This window comes from Sipha flava, unplaced genomic scaffold (assembly GCF_003268045.1).
Source record: "Sipha flava isolate LNK unplaced genomic scaffold, YSA_version1 378_pilon_pilon, whole genome shotgun sequence".
NCBI classification, from domain to species: Eukaryota; Metazoa; Arthropoda; class Insecta; order Hemiptera; family Aphididae; genus Sipha; species Sipha flava.
In genome coordinates, this window is record NW_020273085.1 from 126,262 (window position 1) to 149,720 (window position 23,459).

Consider the following 23,459-nt stretch of genomic DNA (forward strand, 5'->3'; position numbering starts at 1 on the left):
TATTTGCCGTTTGCAGTATACAATGGTAAGAATATTTATTCAGTGTTACCATTATGCCCTTCGTTACGAGTGAACTTACTGAAACCTTGCTATTGACACCAACTTGTGATTTCGGGTTGAAGCCGTAGTCTGCTCGTACATCATTGAATATCATTTAGTCATTTAGGAGATGAAATGGGGAATGACATTCGGTGGCGATTGCACGATCTCTTAAGCCTTGATTTCCTATAATCACGTGTTCGTGAATACGTTTTGCTCGACGCGCAATGGAAATGTTTTGCTACACCGTGTATGCTTTTTCATGATTATGACTGCAGCGATCTGAAAATTGTCATCAGTTTACGTCCATCAGTAATAAAAAATTAATTTACTTGTTTTAGTGTAATCGGGAATTTTGGAATTTTGAAATGTTTAAAATGGATGCGATTGAAGTGGACATTTAAATAGAAGTATTGAAGCCGCCGACAAACTTTTAATACCTATTTGTCCGTTTATTTAGAGAAGTTAATTATTTGTTTAGAGTATTGTTATTTAGAGAATTATTTCTTATTTTTCCATACATTTTCTTCGATATTACTAACTTAGTGATTTTTATAGTTCGATTTATGTAGAACATATGGATCTCAAACTATTTCAATAAGTTATTCGTCATTTGAATTCAGGAAAAACAATCTGGATATCGTTGCAAGAAAATGATCAGTGTTGCGGGAAAATAACTAAACATTTATCTAGATAAATATAAAATATGATTACATACAATTTATTTAAATAAAAATAAAAAATAAAACATTATCTAGATAAAAAAAAGTTTTTTTATTTTTTATTTTATTAATTCATTTATATTTTTTTTTTTATAAATTTGAACTTATTCTCTTTCTTAGGTATCAAATATTGTAAGAGTCACTAAAAAGTATAAATTGAATAGTCTTTATCTTATATTGAAACTATTCCTAAAAATAATACTCATAGACACAATTTAAATAATATAACTATAGAATCTGTAATCTTTTACAAGCGATTCTTCTCACGCCTAAACAATCACGAAAATCCACTGATTCAAAGCCTAAATTCCTTAACGCTCCCGGAAAATCCTCGTAGGAGACTAAAAAGAAGATGGTGCAGAGACCTCTTAAATTAAAAAAAAAAAAAAAAAAAAATGTGCACCTTATCTACCGCTTAATAAATTTCCTGCCTTCTTACTCCCACCCTCCAATCTATTCAAGTTTATAGGGTTACCATAGGGTGATTTCTATATCAAGTCTATTCATGTATAACTTCTCTTTTCAAATATACTTATTGTGCATATTTGTATAGATTGTATATTATCTTTTAAAAAATAAAAAAAAATAAAAAAAAAATATAACTAAACATATATTGCAGTTACACAACTTTTAAGATAACCGTAATTAATTATAAAGTTAATAAATTAATAATATTAATGAAGTTTTCATTAGTTTTATTATTAGTTTTTAACTTTCAAGTTCAATTTTTCAAATTTTTCGAATAAATATAGTAGTATTTATTTATTTATTTAGATGAATTATGATGGATAACTCAAAAATTTACCTAAAATAATTCATCAGATAACTAACTTTGTTTATTATCCAGATAAAATAAAAGATAATTAATTATTTTGATAATGTATCTAGATAATGCTAAATAACACCGAAAATAATAAGATTATGCGAAGAAGAAGAAACCGAATTTTAAGCTTTTCTTAAAATCTATCATTTAACCTGTGGGTCACGCCAACATTTCTCTCTCGGTAACTTCGACAGGTGTGAAAAAATGAAAAGAAAAAATACTATTATTGACGAACATAACGCCGTTGTTTTTCGGCAATCTAACATTTACGTGATTGCGTTCACGGATACCGTAGGAAACCGATGATTTTAGGTGCGCGATCCCGTGACGCATTTGCCGTACCGCAATCGCACCTTCACGGGTTCAGTGTGATGAAACTATTTTAGCAATAGTACGTGACGGCCGACATGAAAATGGGTTTGATTTTTTTCCAAACCATGAACAGTAAAAGTGCAGTCACCGCAGATGAACTAAAAAAAAAAAGTGGATGTCGTTCAATAATATGAATCATGTAACACTTGTGATTGTTCAGAAATTTTATATCCTGCGAAAGGTGGCTAAATTCCGAAAGACACGTTACAAAAAATTAAAACCGGTTAATGGCCTTTAAAAATTTAGATATGTATAAGTTGAATTTATTTTGAAGCAGTAAGACGTGTTATTGATTTACCATTTTCAATTAAATTGAAAAAAAAAATTATCGGGTGGGTGGCCTGGGTCAAATGCAATCCCCCGGTCTGAATTGAATACCTCCGTTCCTACTCTGTAATAAAATATAAATAACTAATCGAAACGCGATATTTGTTGTATATCTTGTTTTTTTGTTCATTAAACCGAAATTATTCCAGAATCTTTCTTTTCGAACAAAAGCTTAAATTTTACAACAGGTGTGAATTTTATGAGAATCTTAAAATCTTTTTTTTAATATTTTCTAGCTTTTGCCTATAATAAAATACTGTTCAATTTAATTCGATATGATTTGATTTCATAATTGTATACAGTTAGTTACGGCGTTATAAAAGAGGTTGTATACATAAGCTGATTGTATATATTTTATTATATATTCAATAAAATATCATAATCAAACCATAATCTAATAGAAAAATCGTTTTATGAACGTTAATAAATTATCATCAGTTTGCCGTGGTTTCTTATGCAAGTACATTTTCCTTGTGTTTTTGGAATCGGTAAAATATGAAAACTGTCTCACTAAAGTCTTTATCTTATTATATTATACCTTATACGTTCAATTTTAATCAAACTGAACATTGAGTGAAACAACTTTTAGTGTATTTTCACAAAACACTCTAAGTGTGTTGTTTGCGAAGAATATATAAAAAAATAAATGTTTACATTTCTCTTTTCTTTCGGAATCTAAATTAGTTTTTCAAGGACGGATTTGTCAAAAATGTCGAACCCAATAATCAGTAATACATTAAATCTTTACAGCACTGTGACTACGCAAGTGAATATTGCCATAATGAGATTACAAGTATTTAGTCTTCAAACACAACATAATATGTTACACAATACTATCAAGGCACTTTGTAGTGTGCGTTCGGAACAAGAAATGTTTTAAAACATCTTTCATAGTATACAGATCGTGCAAGTGGTAACTGAATAAAAAATATATATATAAAATATTACAATTGTGTTATTTGTTTATTATTGTCCGACGAGAATAAAACCTAAAAGTAAAATCAATATTAAACAACACCAAAGAAATATTTAAAATATCTGTGCAGACGAGCGGTACCTCTCTTGACTAAAGGTAAATCTTGAATCTCAATCGGCTGGATCGAAAAATGTATTTCTAAAAAGTTTTAAAAAAAAGTTTATTTATAAAATATATTGTGTTCGACCTAATCAATAGCTTATTATAATTATTTACAACTGCAAACAATAATATTGCTAATCGAACGTTTTCACTCGTAATTCGTCTGCATTGATAATATAATTTTTAGAAATAATATCGCGAAAATATATTTTCCAACGATAGTCGAAAGCAGAAAATCTTAAAAAAATTAAATATTTTTCACCTAGATACATCACCTTCGTCTGATGTACGAGCAATAATAGTTTAGATATGCGTTTAAATATTCATCAATCTTAAACTATCGAGAATAATATTTCAAGCTAATGTGCGTCGTATTTTATATAAGTAAAACTAAATATTTTCAAAAACAAAACACGTTATTTGTGATTCATTATAGAAATGTTGTTTACGTGGTCCGTATTATTTTGTATTTACAATATTCATAGCTGATGTTTCAATACTTCTGAAGAAATATTTAAAAATAATAAAAATTTGGAAAAATAATCCATAAAATGCCATTGAAAAAACTTTACTTTAATATATATAGTATATGTCTTAGATGTTCAAAAATTTCTCAACAATTTATAGATGATCAACCGGAAGGTAAGAAAAAAACACGTTAATTAAAAAACTGATATTACTAACCGTGTAAAAGACAAAAAACCGTAATATTTTTTTTTGGAAAACGTTTCATTAGCATTTTTTGTATACATTTTTATGACACATACGTCTAATAATTTTAAAATGTATTAAACTTTACGGATCACAAGTTATTGATGAAGTAGAACCTAGAATTAAATAACCCATATGTTAGTTTAATATATTTTTAAGTTAATCAAGTTTTCAAATTATCATATTTAAAAATCACATTTTGAGTTGTTAGGTACAATTGGCTTGAAAATAAAATACTCGAATCACAAAAAAATGTAAACTATGTTATCCAATTTAAAATATGATTGTTTCAATAATATTATCTAGTTGTAATTGCATTATTTCAATGTTTCACTACAAGTTATGGCGCGAAAAGAAAAATCTGTAAATATCAAATTAAAATATTTTTACTGTCTTATAACAAAACTGTATATACATACTAATTTTAATTTGCTTATAATATAGACAATATTTAGAAAGCAAGTACAATTAAAAATAGTTTTAAATGACTTGGGGATTGAAATATATACCTATGTCAGATTTAGCAATTTTTTAGATTAAAAAATAAATTTAAAAATAATAATTAATTAAAAAATCTTTTATCAATATAATCAACTTATTTCTTTACCTATTTTCACTACAAATGTTTTAAACAATAAAAAAAAATTCAAGAAGTTTTGGTAACATAATTATAACAATGTAATAGTGAATCTAAAACCGTAAACTTAACGTTTATATATTAATCCAAAATAATATACTGAATAGTTTATAAAGTGAATAATTATATAATATTAAGCATCTCCTATTTTATACATTTTTATAACAAGGTCATCTCAATTTTTTCTATTATCTAGAATTAATATTCTTTACTGAAGTGTTGTATTAAATTCTCATTTAAGAATTAATTTAAAAATGACTATTGCGTCAAAAGAAGTAAATAAAAAATTTTAATTGTGGAAAAATATTAGTCTAATAGATTTACAAAATATTATGTAGTACAATATTGTTTCTATGACTAGCTTTCCAAATGAATTCCACATTGTTTACAAATGCAACATGTATGGAATGTGTAGGTATATTAATTATATTTAATTGTACAAAGAGCCAGTGCACGAAACGCCTTAAACGTCCTTCGCATGTCTCATATGTTTATCAATATTCTTACAAATGAAATTTACCTTCTCAACAAATAGTATGATTTTTACTATAACCAATATTGCCAAAATTACTCTTCTCTTATTTAACATGAATTTTATGATATTATAACTCAGTAGTTTTCAACCTGGTGGTCGCGAAAGATAGTTCGTGGGTCCTCAAAAATAAAGAACAGATTATTATTTATATCAAAATGTATACATTTAATCTAATTATTACAAATGTACAGTAACATATCGAATAATATAGTATGTAGTGTAATCTTATCTGATGACAGATTATTAACTATTATTGACTATAAGCTATTGTGGTTACCGATATTAATTTGATTGGCATTTAATATCTGGTTACTTTTAGAGTCATACCGAATACGTGTATCAATAATTTTATTCACAAATATAATATTAAACAATAAATTTAGTTAAAAAAACAGATTTAAGAGTAGCAGTTTCTAATATAAAACCTAATAAAAAAAAAAAAAAAAAAATATATTGTATTATTAATTATTCGTAAGGTTCGCATTAAAATAAAAGTAAAAATTAGTGTTCACGAATCGAAAACGGCTGAAACGGTTATTGCAAAAAAGCTATTATAGCTCAATAGTTAATAATAATAAAAAAAAGCAAATTCTAATACGATGTACCTATTACACATTTGTCTATAAACAAACTAAATAAAAAGTAAAAATATAAATTTTTAACTATTTAGCAAAACATGTTTCCACTTAAATGTATCACCATTAAATACTTTCTAAAAATGCTGAAATATTTTTTAAGTTTCGATGTAATTCTTTAATACTTTAATTTTTATAAATACATACTAGGTTTTATATACAATTATTTTCACAATTATGGTTTGTATTATTTGTTATATACAATATATTTGTATGATTCTGAGTAACGAAATAATACTACTTTTCATACATTTTTCTTTTCAATATTCATCACAATAGATCATAAGTAGGGTAGAGGACTTCCAGCTTTAAAAAAACACTAAATACGCGAGCACTTATGCATTTAAAACCTCTATAACATGCATTAAAAGTATGCTATTATATTATTTTTAAAGCGATTTATTTATAAAATATATAAATAATTTAAATATTGAGTAGTTAAAATTAATCAAATTAATCAAATCGCTGATCCTGGAAACGCATTATTAGAAAAAACGTACGTGTGTGAATAGTCAACAACTTATTTAATCAAAATTTAAAATTATTTTCAATTCGACATTATTTTAATCGTATATTAGATGAAATAAGAACGTCGGCAGAAAAGTATTAATAAAATGATAAATTATTTGAAATATACATCCAAAAGTATAAAATGAAAGTTTCGTATTCAACTATTTTTGTGATGGTGCAAAACAAATATAAAAATGCTAAAAATCTTCTGCCCTAGTCATAATTTAATAAGTTAAAATCTTTTTTCATTTTTTTTTTTTTTAATAACAATCTTATATATTTATAAATTTATGATTTAATAATAATTGATTTTCGAGTATTAAATCTTTAGTCAGCTTTTAAGTGCTCTTATTAAAGTTTATGTTATAAGATGAGTATTGACATAGATAAGCACATCAAAATTATTCGTAATAACTACTATTTCCCCGCTTCAATTATGTAAACTTTTAACACTTATGCATAACTAACCTAGTTTAATGTTTAAATATTTGATTTTTTTACGTTGACCTTTTTAAAAAAAATGTATATAGCCATTTAAAGATTTTAAACCTTAAAAACTATTTCGATAAAAAACAGCATAAATATAGTGTACAAGCGGTTGAATATATTTATATATTTTTCAAATACATAAACAAATCGATAGGAAAAAATATTTTTAATAAATTAAAAAGATCTCATAGATATTGACTTTTTGAAAGGCAATTTCTTTATATTCAATCTAAAGGCTAATTTAACCTTTTTTTTTTTTTTTCATCGAGCCAATTCTCGAAAAATTTTTACATTATGTACAAATACTATATATATTATAGTGTATAACAAATAAAGTTAATATGATTTCTAGTAAAAATCATAAGGTAATCACTAGCTTATATATATGTATTTGAAGTATTTTATTTGCTTGGTCTGTCAAAACACATAATATGTTTTGTACGAAACGAAGGAGCATTACCGTCAGCGCCGAAGGTGAAGCTTTTGCTGTTTAGTCTTCGCGTTACCAACATTAATTATTTAATAATTAAACACAATTATTTATTTATAAACTTAGAACAATAAATTCTCTTTTTCCATATTTTTTTTCTACATGTTTATGCATTTCAATGGTAGCTTTTAATTTACATTAATTAAACGGGGCATTACTATCCAGTTCCGTATAAGTAGTTCTGCAGTGCTTTCATTATCAATATCTCTCTTAGACGTTAACTTCATAAAAACTTTTTCGGCCCACTTACGGACCAATATCTTTTTTTTTTAATGGAACAATCTTGATGGAACTTTACAGTTTACGTTTTTTCATTAATTTTTTACCAATACTTCCATGATTGATGAACTAAAATTTTAAGAATTTCAAAATTAATATTTATAACTTTTAAATCGAAAAAGATCTGCATTTACGTGATACATTTCAGTTATAAAAAGATTATATGTTATATTCAATAATTACAGTGCACAAGTCAATCATTTTCGTTTCTTATTTCCACTTTACATTTAGAAATTGAATGATTAATGATCAACGATCATAGTATAATTACGTATAACGCTAAGACCTAAGGAAGACTCCAAATTATGTTCGATTGCTTTATTGATGAAATATAGGAAAACAGAACAGATATTTTATTATTTTTGTAAAAGTTTTAACCTATTATATGAAAAATATTTTTAAAAACTTGACCCATATCTTTTTTAAAATTTAGCCTGTTAAAGAAATAACGACAATTTAAGATTTCTTAAACGAAATACCTGTAATTTATTCCATGTTAGTCGATATTTTTAAAAAATGTATATCATATTCTCGAGTATATTCTTCTTTCAAATGTCATGATCTATGTTGGTTTAAACTTAAATCTTACAATAACGACACAATTTTGTTCTATGTACATATAGCGACGATCAAACATAATTTTACGTCATCTAAAGTACACACATTTAAGTAAAATTTAAACTTTTTTTTTTTTTTTAGATATCTGTTTTGATGTTAACAATAATGTCAAATGTGACTGATACTCAAAGCTATTTAAATGGTATTGTTAACGAATTTAAATTATATATATTGAACGCTATAGAAGAAGAAATAAAATACGGTAATTAATTAATTTATTTTAATACAGTAAAATCCGCTTATTAAGAACACTTTTGAACCAAGGTAAAATGTGTGTCCATTAACCGATTTTTCTAATAAGTGATTGGTTTTATTTATTATGAAAAATATGTATATTTTTATTAAAATATGCGTTTATCATTGTCTGTTGTTTTGCATTGAGTAATTTGATGATCATGGTTTCGTAAAAATAATGTTGCTCAAAGCCTTTTCATGCGTAAGGTGCAAGACTGCTTTCCAGAGGACATTTAGAACTTCTACAATTTCTTTACTTCATGGGTATACCTCGTTTGTTTCTTCTTCATAGTCAGTGATAGCATGTCAAATTGTTCAAGGATTCATAAACGCATTACAGATCTTTTCTTTTGTTTGAATCTCTACAACATCAAGGTGTGAACCCACATCGATCCAATTATCGTATACTTCTTACAAGAGTTCGACTGGTTTCGATCGTAAAGACACAAGATAAAATACATTTTAATTACAATACATTGGTTAACGCCAAATGGTACCGGTATTTTTTGGCTGCATCAGAATTTAGGTATGGGACCTAAATATCGGCATCCGAATTGGTTTCCGAGATTTTATGCATTCTATTTTTGTAAAATACCTTCGATAGTGGATTATGCCTATAGATTCTCCCGATAATACAGTTTATCTAATAATTTCTACAATCATAAATATATTTATATAAATAAAATAAGAAACACATTATAAGTAGATAATGACGATTTGAGTGGTATGGTTAAATATCTAGTTGTTACTTGTTAGTCGTTTCCTGTACGTTATATATATATATATATATATATATATGTGTGTGTGTGTTATATACTTTTTTTTTTAATATGAAATTCATGTACAGTGAAAAAAATAAGAAACTTGTGGTGTTGGATGGTTTTAAATTTGGATATCCAAAACAGTTAGCAGGTGACATTGAACGTTGGATATGTGTAAAAAGAAAATGTAAGTCATATTTAAAAATAAATCATTTAAATTCAACTGTCGATAAGAGTATAATACATAACCACAAAAAAGTCAGTGATAAAATACTTAATAGACAAATTTTAAGTAATAGTTCAAAAAAAAAAAGTTCAAGATGTATTATATGAACAGCCAGCAAAAATTATTCGTTGTGAAATAGCTAAAACTGATATTGAAACTATAGATTCAAATGATTTATGTAGAATTAGTAAAAATATTTATGCTAGTTAATGTAGTATTGTACCAACATTGCCAAAAACATTGAGTCAAATTCATGAAATATTAAATAATTATGATGTAAAAACTAATCGGGATGAAAACTTTTTAATTATTAATGATACAGAAACTAATATAATTGGATTTTCTTGTAATAGTAATTTGGAAGAATTACGTCAAATGAAAATTGTGTTTATTGATGGCACTTTTAAATGTTACCCTAAGTTTTTTTTATCAACTTTTTTCAATTCATGCGGTAAAAAATAACTATTATGCTCCTCTAGTTTTTTCCTGCTTCCAAATAAAACTAGTAATAGATATACAAATGCTTTTCATTTTATTCAAAATTATCTAAGCCCAGATAAAATATGTGTCGACTTTGAAAGAGCAATTCATGTAGCTACCTCTAAAGTATAGCTTTTAGCTCAGTTAAAAGGTTGTCGATTTCATTTGGACCAAGCTTAGTTTAGAAAAATACTAACACTAGGACTTTTCAAAGAATTTAAAACTAAGGATTCTGAAATAGGACGATGTTTAAAAATGTTTTTTGGTTTGGATAAAAACGACCCGTTATCACCCGAAGAAATTAATGATTGCTATACTGATGATTTAATGACAATAAAACCTATTAATGAAATAATGGACGAATTCTTTGATTATATATTACAAAATTATATTTAAGAAGATTGCACATTTCCGTCAACAATGTGGACCGAATTTAGGAGTAGTTTAGAACGAACGACTAATTATTGTGAATCATTCCACAGCAAGTTTAACAGAAATTTTTATTCCGCAAAACCAAACATCTTTCAGTTTATTGACGTTTTGAAAGAAATTCAAATTGAAGTTTATGTAAAACTTCGAAGTACCGAAAAAGTTCGGGACATGAAATCAATTCAAAAACAAGCATACATCAAAACTGAGATGGAAAAATGAAAAAAAAATGAAATAACCAGAATTCAATACTTAACTAATATTTGCTATACACTTTTACCGCAATAATAATAATTAAATAATAAAAAAAATAATAACATTTAAAATTATATAATTCAATAACATACATAATCAAAACATTAAAAAAATAATTTAACTTATTTTCGTGTTATAAACAAGCATACCTACATCAAAAAAAGCATAAACAAATTTAAAAAAAAATGAAATTTTTTAACCATACCTTCTAAAAGTAGACAGTTCTAAGTCTGTTTGAAGTGGGAAAGAAAATTGAAATTACTCCGTAAAAAAATGGGAACTAATTCAGATAATACCACCCGTAAAAATTCGGAAATCAATTCAGACGTTTCGGAACCAATTCGGATTTAGCGAATAATCGATGCGTTGTTTCAATAATCCGATTGATTTACATTGTTTTAATATACGGCCGATCCGTCCCTAGACATTTTGTTTCAATAACGCGATTGTATCAACTATCCGTGTTCCTAATGCGGCTTCTGCTGTACATCATAAATGAATTGTTTTTGTAAAGTTTTACATTTTTTCGTGGAATAAAAAAATCATAAATTAAAAATTAAATGCTATATAATAATTAAATATGATAATATATAATATAGATGATGAAATCGATTCGTGGCCGTTAATGAATAAACCATGGTATATATTAACAATACTTTTAATGTATTTAGTATTTGTATTGGACATTGGTCCAAAGTTCATGGCAAACCGTAAGCCAATGAACATTAAATCCATTATGCTCATCTACAATGCTACTCAAACAATATACAATGCATGGCTTGTATGCTGGGTACGTATGGTTATTTCTTTTGCAATTCATAAATTAATATTTTGTTGGAATTCAAATATTAATATTCAATTCATGTTAATTATTCAAACATTATGTATCACAAGAATGCAGCTGATATATCAAACATTTTAAATCATTCCCATTTTATTCTTATTGCGAAATTCAAATTTAATATATTTAATATATATATATGTTACAGTTAAAGTATTGAATTCCGTTATTTTATGGAATAACTAGGTAGTTCATGAATTACCTACAAATGTTAGTTAAAGTATGAAATCATACATAGAAATTATACTTTAACTTATTATTTCATAGAATATCTAGTTATTCCATACAATTTTATTTTGATATATGTTAAAGCATAAAATACATTAAAATTTAAAATACATTGTATCATTTTATTTATTTTAAATTGAATTAATTATTTATTTGTATATGCAAAGCTATTGTAGAGACAGACGAACCAACACTGATCTCGTGCGACTTTAAGACTATTACTAAACTTTAAACCTTACCAATTTTATTGACAATCTTAACAATAATATATGTATAATGATAATTGTATCTATACAATAAACGTACATGAACACTGCAATCATCGACAGCAAGAACGGCAGTTTTATCTAATTTATTGCTATTGTTACGTGCCACCGGCTCGATTTCAAGTAGTGCAATTGATGATGTATTTAAATTTAATTAATAAGATATGAGACTTTAACTTTTATACATTTATTTTAATATTCAAAGTGTTTAACAAATTTTAACATAGAGTGACGTGAAGTTGCTTGCAGTTCCGTGACTAGAACTCATCTGAATTGTGGTCATTTCGGTTTCACTTATATATTGCTCGATTGACGACATATGACTTGTTGTTTAGTATTTATTTAATATATAATATATTTATATAATATAGATTGATCTACGACTCTGTTCTAAATATAATAACCTGCTGTCATACACAATTCATAAAAAGTTGTGTTACGTACAATTTCTATTTATACATGGTTATATCATATATGGCAGCTCATAACACTATGATGAGCAGTAAAATAAAAATATTGTACATGCATGAATATATCAATTTGACACATTAACAAAATGATGCCAGGGAATTTATAAAATAACTATAATATTTTGTAATATTTTGTACTAAAGTATAAATTATATACATTACTTACATGTTTTAGTTATTTTATAAATTATCTAGTTATTTCATAAACTAACTGATTCAACAATACTTTTACTGTAAGATATATACGAATTTAGAAAGTTTCTATAAGAATTTTTAATTAAATTCTATCTTAAGTCAATCAAAAATGCTTTACCTATATTACTACAGGTGTATGTATAAACTATAATGATATTATAGTGAAACCTTAAATTACAGACTGTAGTTAAATACTAATGTGATTCATTTTTACATATTTTTTTGAAGGTAATTTATTTATGTTATGGACATATGAATTAATTAATTAACTTATTGCATTTTATATATTCAGTTTATTTTTTTGCCCGGAACATTCGACTATGTCTGGAATCATTCGTGTTACTCAGATCCAGGACCGTATGGTCGATATTTAATAAATCAGGTAAATCCCATTTACGATACATTAGCTTATTAAGATACACTCTCCATGAATATTTTCAATGAAAAAAAAGAACAACCTGAATGAAAAGTAAGTATGTATTTGAAGGTAGCAAATTCTGGGGTCAGTATAATGTGTGATTTACTTTGTAAATGTGACCTTTTTTACTTTGTTAAATGTAATTGTAATTGTGAAGTAACTACAAATTATAATGAATATTTGATGACATGGCTATTATTAACATTTAAAAATCATGCCCTATATATAATTAGCTTTGATGATCTAATTACTTAAGATACTTATTATATAAGCTAAGGATACATTTTTTATGTTTCATATAATCTTAACACACAACAGTTGTATAGAAAATACGTGATAGTATAAAAACATAGTTCTTCAATAAGAGTCCCAGTAACTTCTGTTATTATAATTTTTATTTTTCTTAAATAATTAGATATTCATTGACATAAAATACAATATAATTTTTATAAATTTAGTGACGTGGTTCAAAATCTGTTTGATCTTCCAATACGGTCCATACAATAAACAAATTTTAAAAATCCAAAAATGCTTGTTTATAGTGACCTTAACTATTAATTTTTTTATTAAAAGGGAATACCCAGTAGTAATTTTTAGATTGCTATTTTCTTTATTTTTTTTTAATTATTATTTTAAATTTTGAACCTGAATAAATGAATTCCTTTAAATAAGTATAAAATAAGTATACTATATTTACAATATTTATATTTAATAAAATATACTGTGGGAAAATGTGTTGTAAATAAATATAAAGTATTAATTACTCATTGTATACATTTATTCATTTTATGTTGGGCGTTGGTCAATGCATGAATATTTTGCCAACAATATATCAAATACATGGTGAAATTATTTTAAATAAAAAGAATCAATAGGTTGATCAATAAATTGAAAATTACAAAAAGAATCATAAAAATACAGAACATAACTATTTAATTATTTAACTAATCTATCTAACTATTTAAAATCATAAGAAGTTTTTCAATATTATGTATAATACTTACTGATCAATATTAAGTTACACATAAATAAAATATAATGTTTTGATTAAAATATATACTTGAATCGGTAACTCAGGGTTGCCAGCTATCAAATTTAAAATAATCGGCCTTAAATAAAATTAAAAATGTACAATATTTCATTAGTCTAAACATGTAATTTGACATATTGTATTATTACAACAATCATCGAATTTATTGTAATATTTATTGTTATAAATACCATTTACTCAAACAGGTTAAATATAAATTAATAACTGTCAATATTTAATCAACATAAACAATAAACGAATTATTGGAATACAAACTTTGCCATTACTATCCGTTTTTCTGAAATCTGAACTCAAAATATACATAGGAAGGTTTATTTCACAATTAACTAATAACAACTAATAACATTTAGAAATAACAAAAATAATATCATAAAACGTATAAATGTATAATCATTATTTTTTCATTATCAATTATTATTTATCAATAATTTATGCTATGTGCCTGAAAACTAGAGATAAGGAGACCAAAGTCTTATGGCAGCCTGTTATAAAAGTGGTCCGAAAAAAAGCACTCGGTTATTTTTCCACCAGGAGCGCATCGATAGATAGGAGGGATACTTTATTCCGGGGTGGTCCAACCATTTTTAGTTGACGGTCCAATTTACACTTTCATAAAAACACTATGGGTTAAAAAAAAGAAAAAATTGATATTATTATGGCAGATGGTAAATTGCGGCAAAATCAACCTTTTTCTATAGTCGATATGTAAGCTGCGGTAAGAAACAATTTAACATTATACAATCTGCGAAAATTTATTTTATATGCCTACGATATTGTGTACTATATAGTATGTAATATGTACCTATGTACAATGTACATAGTATGTATGTACATTGTACATATATCGTTTAATTGATTATGTTATGTTGCGTCTCGTGTACTAAATAGTAAGGTAATGCAAATGTATTTTTAAGTTTTAATGAAACATACTAAATATCAGCTCCTTTACTTTTACTTACCTGGTTAGTACCTAGTTACTAATATTAGATGTCAGTAGAAGTAGATAAAAGTTTAATATTTAGTTCAACATGATGAAATTTACAACAATGTTTTACCAAAATGACAAACAATTAATACCAAATAATTAATAGTGTCAAAAAATTTTAAATTCAAATTTTAATGTGCATTCAAAATAAGTGGCAATATAATATGTGAACACGCAAGACGCAACATAACATAATTAATTGAACGATATACGTACATAAGTACACACATAGTATAAAACATTAAAAATACGATAATATGACGATATTTTTATAATATTATTGTGACTTTTTTTTTTTTAATATAAGTCATCTATAAATGAGAGTCAAAAAAAAAAGGCTTCGAGGGCCACTTTACTTTATTTCATGAAGACTAGAAATATCTATATATATATATATTATAAAAATAAAGTTACATCATTAAACAAAATATAAATATTATTTATAAGTACGATTAATCAAATATTTCATATACATTATACACATAATATAAATCAGAGTATAAATTATATTTATAAATATACATTATATACTATTGTTATAGATTGATGATAATGATAAGTTTATATTTAATCTTCAATACCTACTTGATTTTGTATTATACTACTGTGATATTCTTGTATTATTTTTCTTAAGCAATAAAAATACTTTATTAAATATGGTTAAGTTTTATTATGTAACAGGGAGTAGTACACCTCTCTAAAAAATTTTCTTCTAAAAGTATTAAAGAAAATAAAACAAGTAGGTTAAGAAACCAATTTCATTTAAAATGACAAAAAAAAAATGATTAACCGAAGGTTCAAAGTTATCAAGCAAACGTACTTTAAAACGTAACGTTTGAATTGTATTTTCATTAAATAAAATAATAATTAAAATAGATTTTAACAACGTATAACATAAAAAAAAAAAAAATTGGATTATTATTTTGAAATTACTTAATAAAACTTATTCAAACCATGTTATTCATGGATTATGGTGTCCTCCTTATCGAATGACCTACTAATGGTGGCAGAAAAATCGTGCGCTTATTGTTGGACTATTTTTGGGTACGGAATTTGGTCTCCTTATCTCTACGGCCTTCACGGCCATTCAGGGGCGTATTTTAGGTGGGGGGCCAATGGCCCTACTTTGAATCCGTATTTAAGGAATCGATCATTTGTGAGATACATACTTCAATTTTTTTTTAATGTGGATAATTTTATAACGATACTTAGTATCCATACTTAGTGAAAAATCAAATAAAACATAACTAACGTAACTTTTAAAACACAGGCAGGTGTTAAAAAAGAACTACACCAAAGTCGATTCTAAGTGTATCCGGCATTACATTAGAAAAAACCAAAAATATTAAGGATTCATCTGATTTAAATATTAACAAAAATTGTACTTGTATATTTTGAGCCTGAATTAAAGGAAAAATTTGAGTCGTCATCCCCCCAAGAGGTATTTCTAAATACGCCTCTGCGGCCATGAGTGTTTGGCGTCAGCTTCTATTAGTTGGTAGTTGCTCGAAACTGAACAGTCGTACAGTGCTACTATATGAAAATGAAAAATGTATTCCACTAACGATTTGATTGAGTATAAAAACTAATAGGATATAATAATAAATCATTGAAATTGTTTATTTATTTATGAAAAACTAAATGATGTTACGCAAAACCGGCAGTGGTATTAAACAACGGTTAGGCCGGCCAAAAATCAGTTGGTTGGTAACCCTGCTCTTATTGGATTTAAAATGGCATGGATTTTAACCAGTTAATTCAAGTTTCTTATGGTCGATTGAAAGTTGAATAAAATGCCTATCATGAAATGCAGTCATAAAAAAAAAATTTAAATCATAGTACTAATCGTAGTAATACTATACATGTAGCACGTTTAATAACGGTTAATGAGTAAACAAAGTCGAATGAAATAAAATGTCTAGTAAGTAATATGAAAGTAAGTGAATCACGTAGACTCGGTGCTTTCTATTGTACCATATTATGAAACAAGGCCACGAGAATAAAAAAATTCTTTATCAACCGCATTTATCAGGTTTAAAAATGTACCATACAATAAATGGATCAAATACTATTACCGTAGGAATAAATCACCCTAGTCTGCTATAAAAATTTACAAGATAATTTATTCTAACGAGTAAAAGTAAAAACAAAAAATCGATTTTACAAAAAAGGAAAAAAATGTTATTGTAAAGACTTATTTAATATTTATAACTAATTATGACAAAATGCTTCCAAAACACGTTTGCTGATAGATAAATGTGTTATAGTTAATTGTTAATATAAATCAATGTGTGTGTATGTATATTATAAAATTGTGTTGATTAAATACAGTTATGACTAGTATTTAAAGCAATAAAAAATGTACGTTAAAACGTTTGTAAATTATTCAATAAAATAATATTGCAAAAATATTGATGTTTTAAATAAATAATTCTTCACACGAAAAAACAATAATTTATCATTATTATTTTTTTTTTTAAACTGACAAATTTATTAACTTTTCAATCCATTGTAATTTTTTACAGAAGTACCGGATATGTGTAAATATTTCGACACGTGTGCTTAAACTGCTATCACATTTTTAGTTTTAAATTTTCATCAATAAATTTCAATAACAAGACTCATACTTGTAGTTTTATCGATTAATTTTAATTTTGAACGGGAACGCGTTGCTTTCCCGAAAGATGAGTAATAGGATGTCTTACTAAAAGTTGAAATCACATATTTCTAATCGTCTAATCAAAATAACAGTATATTTATCATACATATGATGTTGGTCAGTCACCAAGGCTTGCATATCAATTATCTGCCTATCTGACGCACTAAGATTATATCATTTTGAAATCAGTTACGATGGTAATGATATCATATTAAAATTCAAGAAATATTATTTGAAACCTAGTCCATTTCTCCAATGAAATCAATAAATATGATAGTCTTGTATACGAGATATTATTACCTAGAGTATTATTATTATTTACAAGAGTATCGCAAATCAGAATTTATTAGATAGCTATCATAAAATGGTGCAATTATTAATGTGATTGTTTTACGTAGCCTAGTGTAAGTTACATACGCGTTCGTGAACAAGTTGGAATTGAATTATTATTTTTTAAATATCTCAGCGACTAAGTAATTGTTGAAATATATTCAAAACATAACGGAATTGCAAGTTTTTATTTTAATTCCTAACACTTTTCGTGTTGTAAATACGTGCTGTAAATACGTTCAAAGTAATAAGACGGCATTAATTTTATCACGCATTCCAGTTGTGAGTTATATACCTATACCTTACTTATACTTGTCGGGTAAAAAAAATGATCACTAAAACTGCTTTACCCATCACAGTAAAATATTCACATAATCTCGTTAAGTACATTCAAAGCAATTTTAACTTTTACAAGACTATTTTGGCATTCAAAACTTACTGTCAGCGGATAATTTAAAAGCACTAATTTTAATAAAACTATGTACACACGTTTGAAAAAATAATCAATTTTATATTAATTTAATAGAACATTATTTTTTTTTAACTTACTACTATCGTACAAAATGTTCAACACATTTTCCGCATTTTATCCCTTTTTACTCCACTACCTGTTTGTTTTATTAAATCCGGCTATGGATATAACTATATAGATATTAAATCACTATTATCACTTTCTCCGGACATATTTCATATTTTAGATAAAAAAAATTAGCTTATAAAACAACAGAATATTTCATTGAGAAATATGCATTTCACATTATCATCCAGTTTTAAATATAAAGAAAAAAGAAAGTGAAACTAATTTATAATTATTGTTTTTAATATTAAAATTGTCAAGTATCGTCTAGGCGGAATTTAAGACGTTCAGTGACGAACGGAAAACTCCACAACACTATCCGTGTGTTGAGGTCACTGAACCACTCTATTGAAAAACAAAATACTCGTTTTACGATATGTGTATATTTTCGTTCATTTTATATATAGTGCGTATAATATGACGTGTTGTAATAATAATTTAGTTTTCGATTTAAAGCGTATCGTTATTACGTTATTTTTTTTTTCTGTCTGATTCTTATACTTTATTATATCTGAGCAAACTTAATAAGTAGTAGAAACTAATAATTACAAACGAAGTTCACCAAAAAGAAAATAAAGCATATAAGGAATAAAAAAAAATATATCACAAATTTATCAAATACTACACTTCCGAGCTAACACAAACAATGTGAAACTGATATCCACAAACTTCTCATAGTATGCATTTTGTTTATCACAAGTTTCAGACGTCGTTAGGTCGCATACATCACTGTACACAAGTTTTGGAATACGTGATACACTTGTCTGTGGTCTTATATATTGTAACACCAATTGTTGTTTTGTAATATAGACTTTACAAAAATTGTTGTTCTTTTTACTTAGTTTCATTCCCATGCTAATTCAAGCGAATATCGTCCATCTCCATTCAAAGTTCCGAACTCAATATTTCGACTCAGTATATTTTATTAACTCAGTTTAGTTTTCAATGTATACTCATCATCAGGTCAATTGAATTTAGCTATAAAAAAAATTAACAAAATATACATTAATTTAAAAAAAATTTCTTTTATTGTCCTTGCATAGTTACTATTGAGTAACTCAATACATCTTATATTTGGCTGTATAGTAATATTTTGCACCAATTAAGTAATATTGTTACGTGGAAGGACTTTATTTTAAAATTATCGATTATTTTTGGCGTTATTATAACTATTGAAATAAAGATTTTAAATTATCAAAAATATTGCCACTTTTAAATAGTATGTCATCGTTTTACGCAAACTGTTTAAAAAACATACTATAAATATAAATAACCTGTTTCAGCTTTATAAAGCCATGTGGTATTATTTCATATCAAAGATAGCAGATTTTTCAGACACCGTAAGTATACTTACAACCTGCATTATTAATTACATTTTATAACGTCAAATATAGTCAAAATTATAATAACATAAATAATACACTAGTATAACAGTATAATAATATAACGTATCTTGATATAAATATTTACATGTGGAAGTGTACGTGGTAGAGGCGAGCGCATGCGATTGATTACAAAGCACAACAATTCTGCTATAGTGCGAAACCAGTTTTCGAGTCTTGCAGAATGGTGTATTAATTATACATTGTTGCTAAAAACCAGATTCCAGTATTATGCGTACGGATTACGTATAATATTATATTATAAAACCTATTACAGGGTAATATCATGTTAGAACGTTGTGTGTTTTTCAAATGTATTTTAGCAAGTACTACTCGAATGGAATCAATTGAAACGTTGTTAGCTGTACCAGCACTATGTTTACACCGTTCACGCTTTATTTTACCCTACGAAAATTCAATTTGTACACGGTGAACGCGTGCTCATATGAACTGTCAATAAATTACAATACGACATTGCATTATTTCATGATTTTTTCGGTTAGCGATATCGTTGAATAACAATAATAATAATCATATGTACGATAAAAAAATCATTTTAACACTTCGTACATAATTGCCGTTCGAGACTTGTTGTTAACAGTGTTAAAATAACGCATATCGAATAAACGTGAAATCGTCTTGCATACCTGTGTTTAATTAGAATCGATATTGGATGCAATAGCGTGTACTTGTGCCTCCATACATCTCGACCGCAGGGTTTATATGTATCCTGCTTTATTTAACGTCATGTTAAAACAATAATTGTTAAAATACGTGCATCTGAAAGGCAAAAACTGTGATAATGCATTTTTATCAAAACTCTATACCATTTCTGAAACTACACAAAATAATATCATCATCAGCACTGTAATTACACGAGAATCTGTTTGAATCTGTTATAAGATAAAATAGGAAAACAATAATGATTTAAATGGCGGTGATAAATTATTAAAATACACACAAACCTCGACGGTTTTCCAAAATAATCGACTCATAAGAAGTTAAAAGACACAACAACACATTAAAGATACGTAAAATATAAGATTTTTCAAGTTATAATATGTTTAATTTGTTTTTTCCACGTTGTAATCATGCAATTCAATCTTGATTAAAAATATTGATAGATTAAAAAAACAAGGCCTAGAAAAAGATAATAGTAATAATAACTATAAAAACCACACAACCTTTTTTACGTATACATAGAAAAGGTAATATTTTCCTCGCGTGCAGTGCCGTATTTATATATTTTACGCCCCGGCGCAAAAAAAAAAATTGGCGCTTCTCTAAGGGACCTACCGACGGAAAAAATAGGAGATAGATCCTCATGAACCTTTTAGATATTCTAAAATCAATGCTATTTTTGTGTAGTAGGCACGTCACCGCATGCCGCACGCGATAACATAATACGCCATATTATTATAAATAACTTTTGTTTATTGACATAATCACTACAAATTTGGGAACTAATATTAGGTATATTAATAATATTCTGGATCGCTGATAGCTATAAATACATGAATAATATATAATAAACAAAAATAATAATTATTTCTAAATAATTTTAAAAGTTCAATGATTCACAAGTGAGCAAATTTCCGACCACAAAATTTTGGCACCCCAAAAAACTGGCGCCCGAGGGAGTTATAGGCAGTGCCTCCCTCTCTAAATGTGGCTCTGCCCACGTATATTATCTTGTTTATAAAATTGGTTTTGAGTTTAAAATAGATTTTATTTTTCAAGCATTTGTCGAATATTATACATTAATATAAAAACATAAAATTAGTTAAGAATGTATGCTCATAATACTCGTATGTTTTTTCACAGATATTTTTCGTCTTGAGAAAAAAACAATCTCAAGTTACATTCTTACACGTTTACCACCATGTAAATATGGCATTTTCTTCTTGGTTTCATTTAAGATTTATTAAAAGTAAGTGTAATACAAAGTATTAATTTCAAATTAAAATATTTTATAATTGAAAACATAATACGAGTATTTCGTTATTATCATTCAAATTGTTGTACAAATATTAAACGTCTCGACAAGTAGTGATTTAATAATTTAACTTGTAAAAGATTATAATTAACTATCAAAATAATTGAAAAATATCAAAAGGGCAAAAATCCGAATACAAGAGTGTATTGATGCAAACTATTAAATCAATACATTTTCTATTGAATTTTAAATTTTAATACACTCATATTATCATTTGTTCCTTTAAATTAAATTAAATATTTGTAATTTTCGGCAATAAGAGTTATACTTTGTTTGTGTAATTTTATTTATGAACTTATACGACATGAATAAAATCTAATAATAATGTAACTAATGATTTGATGCAATTAAAAATATTATTTTATTAAATACATCATTTTATAAAGGTGAACAGATAGCAGTTGGTGGAATCATCAATACAATAGTGCACACAATTATGTACAGTTATTATTTTTTGTCAGCGCTCGGGCCTCAAGTCAAAAAATATCTTTTTTGGAAAAAATACTTGACCGGACTTCAAATAGTAAGTTCTACAATCTTTATAAATTAAACTCGTTCCATAATGAGTATTTAGTTTCTGTATATATGTAAAACATTTTTCAGTTTCAGTTTGTGATGATCATATTCTACGTGTTCGGGCTTTTTATATTCGATTGCAAATTTCCAAAACTGTTTATGATGTATGTTATCATTGACCTAATAGTGTTTTTACATTTGTTTATGATATTTTATAAAAAAACTTATGTAAAAAAAATCAAAACGTAATAGAAAAACAATAAAAGAATATGTAAATATTGGTAGTACACTGTTGCGTACGTTTGTCTATTTTCGCAATGCGAGATTGCGTTGATATGGTGTTGCTATGTGACGCTAAAAATTAGTACCCGTTTGAAACCAGTGCAACGTCGGCAGTGAATGGAATGCATTACAATGGTGGAATTACAAAATTAACAATTTAATAAGTTATAACTATTAATTTCTGTAATAAATAGTTATAAATGAAAAATAAAATATTTGTATTCTTATTGTATTATTAAATTGTATTTGAAACAACTCGAAATACCTATATCATAATAAAATAATATTTAAAATTTACATTCAAAAACATAGTTCAAATATTACAACTCGCCTGTAACTATTATAATTTTAAGTGGTAGGGGGAGTAAATCATACGCATTCGTGATAGGGAAAAAGTTAAGTACACGATCATAATCTACCCATTAAAATTAAAAATGTAAAAATGTCAGTAGATATTAAAAATCAAAGTGTGTATATTTATATTTATAAATATTTTAGTGAAACATACGAGTAATATAGAACATCGGTTCTTAACCTTTGTGTAGTGGCGACCCAAGATATTTACCAAATTTTTCCTGCGACCTTTTTATAAATAATATTCAATGGAAGAATA

General features: G+C 26.2%; 1 protein-coding gene across 2 annotated transcripts; it reads left to right on the forward strand.

The window, feature by feature from the left end:
* Window positions 1-3,129: 3,129 nt before the first annotated feature.
* Window positions 3,130-22,992, forward strand: LOC112688101 (elongation of very long chain fatty acids protein AAEL008004-like). Of its 2 annotated transcripts, none has more exons than XM_025561127.1 (8): window positions 3,130-3,355; window positions 8,347-8,467; window positions 11,250-11,440; window positions 12,943-13,032; window positions 19,954-20,010; window positions 21,877-21,982; window positions 22,435-22,571; window positions 22,652-22,992. In XM_025561127.1, the coding sequence occupies exons 2-8, from the start codon at window positions 8,359-8,361 to the stop codon at window positions 22,811-22,813; spliced, it is 852 nt and encodes a 283-aa protein (XP_025416912.1). In that variant the 5' UTR covers window positions 3,130-3,355; window positions 8,347-8,358; the 3' UTR covers window positions 22,814-22,992. The 2 variants fall into 2 exon arrangements, with proteins under 2 accessions (XP_025416912.1, XP_025416911.1); XM_025561126.1 differs by lacking the exon at window positions 3,130-3,355 and adding an exon at window positions 3,947-4,003.
* Window positions 22,993-23,459: the final 467 nt, after the last annotated feature.

Excerpts from the sequence above, each read along its gene's own strand:
- LOC112688101 (XM_025561126.1), top strand. Across the intron at positions 8,468-11,249 it reads AGAAGAAGAAATAAAATACG|ATGATGAAATCGATTCGTGG; the intron begins GTAATTAATTAA and ends TATATAATATAG. Across the intron at positions 11,441-12,942 it reads ATGCATGGCTTGTATGCTGG|TTTATTTTTTTGCCCGGAAC; the intron begins GTACGTATGGTT and ends TTATATATTCAG.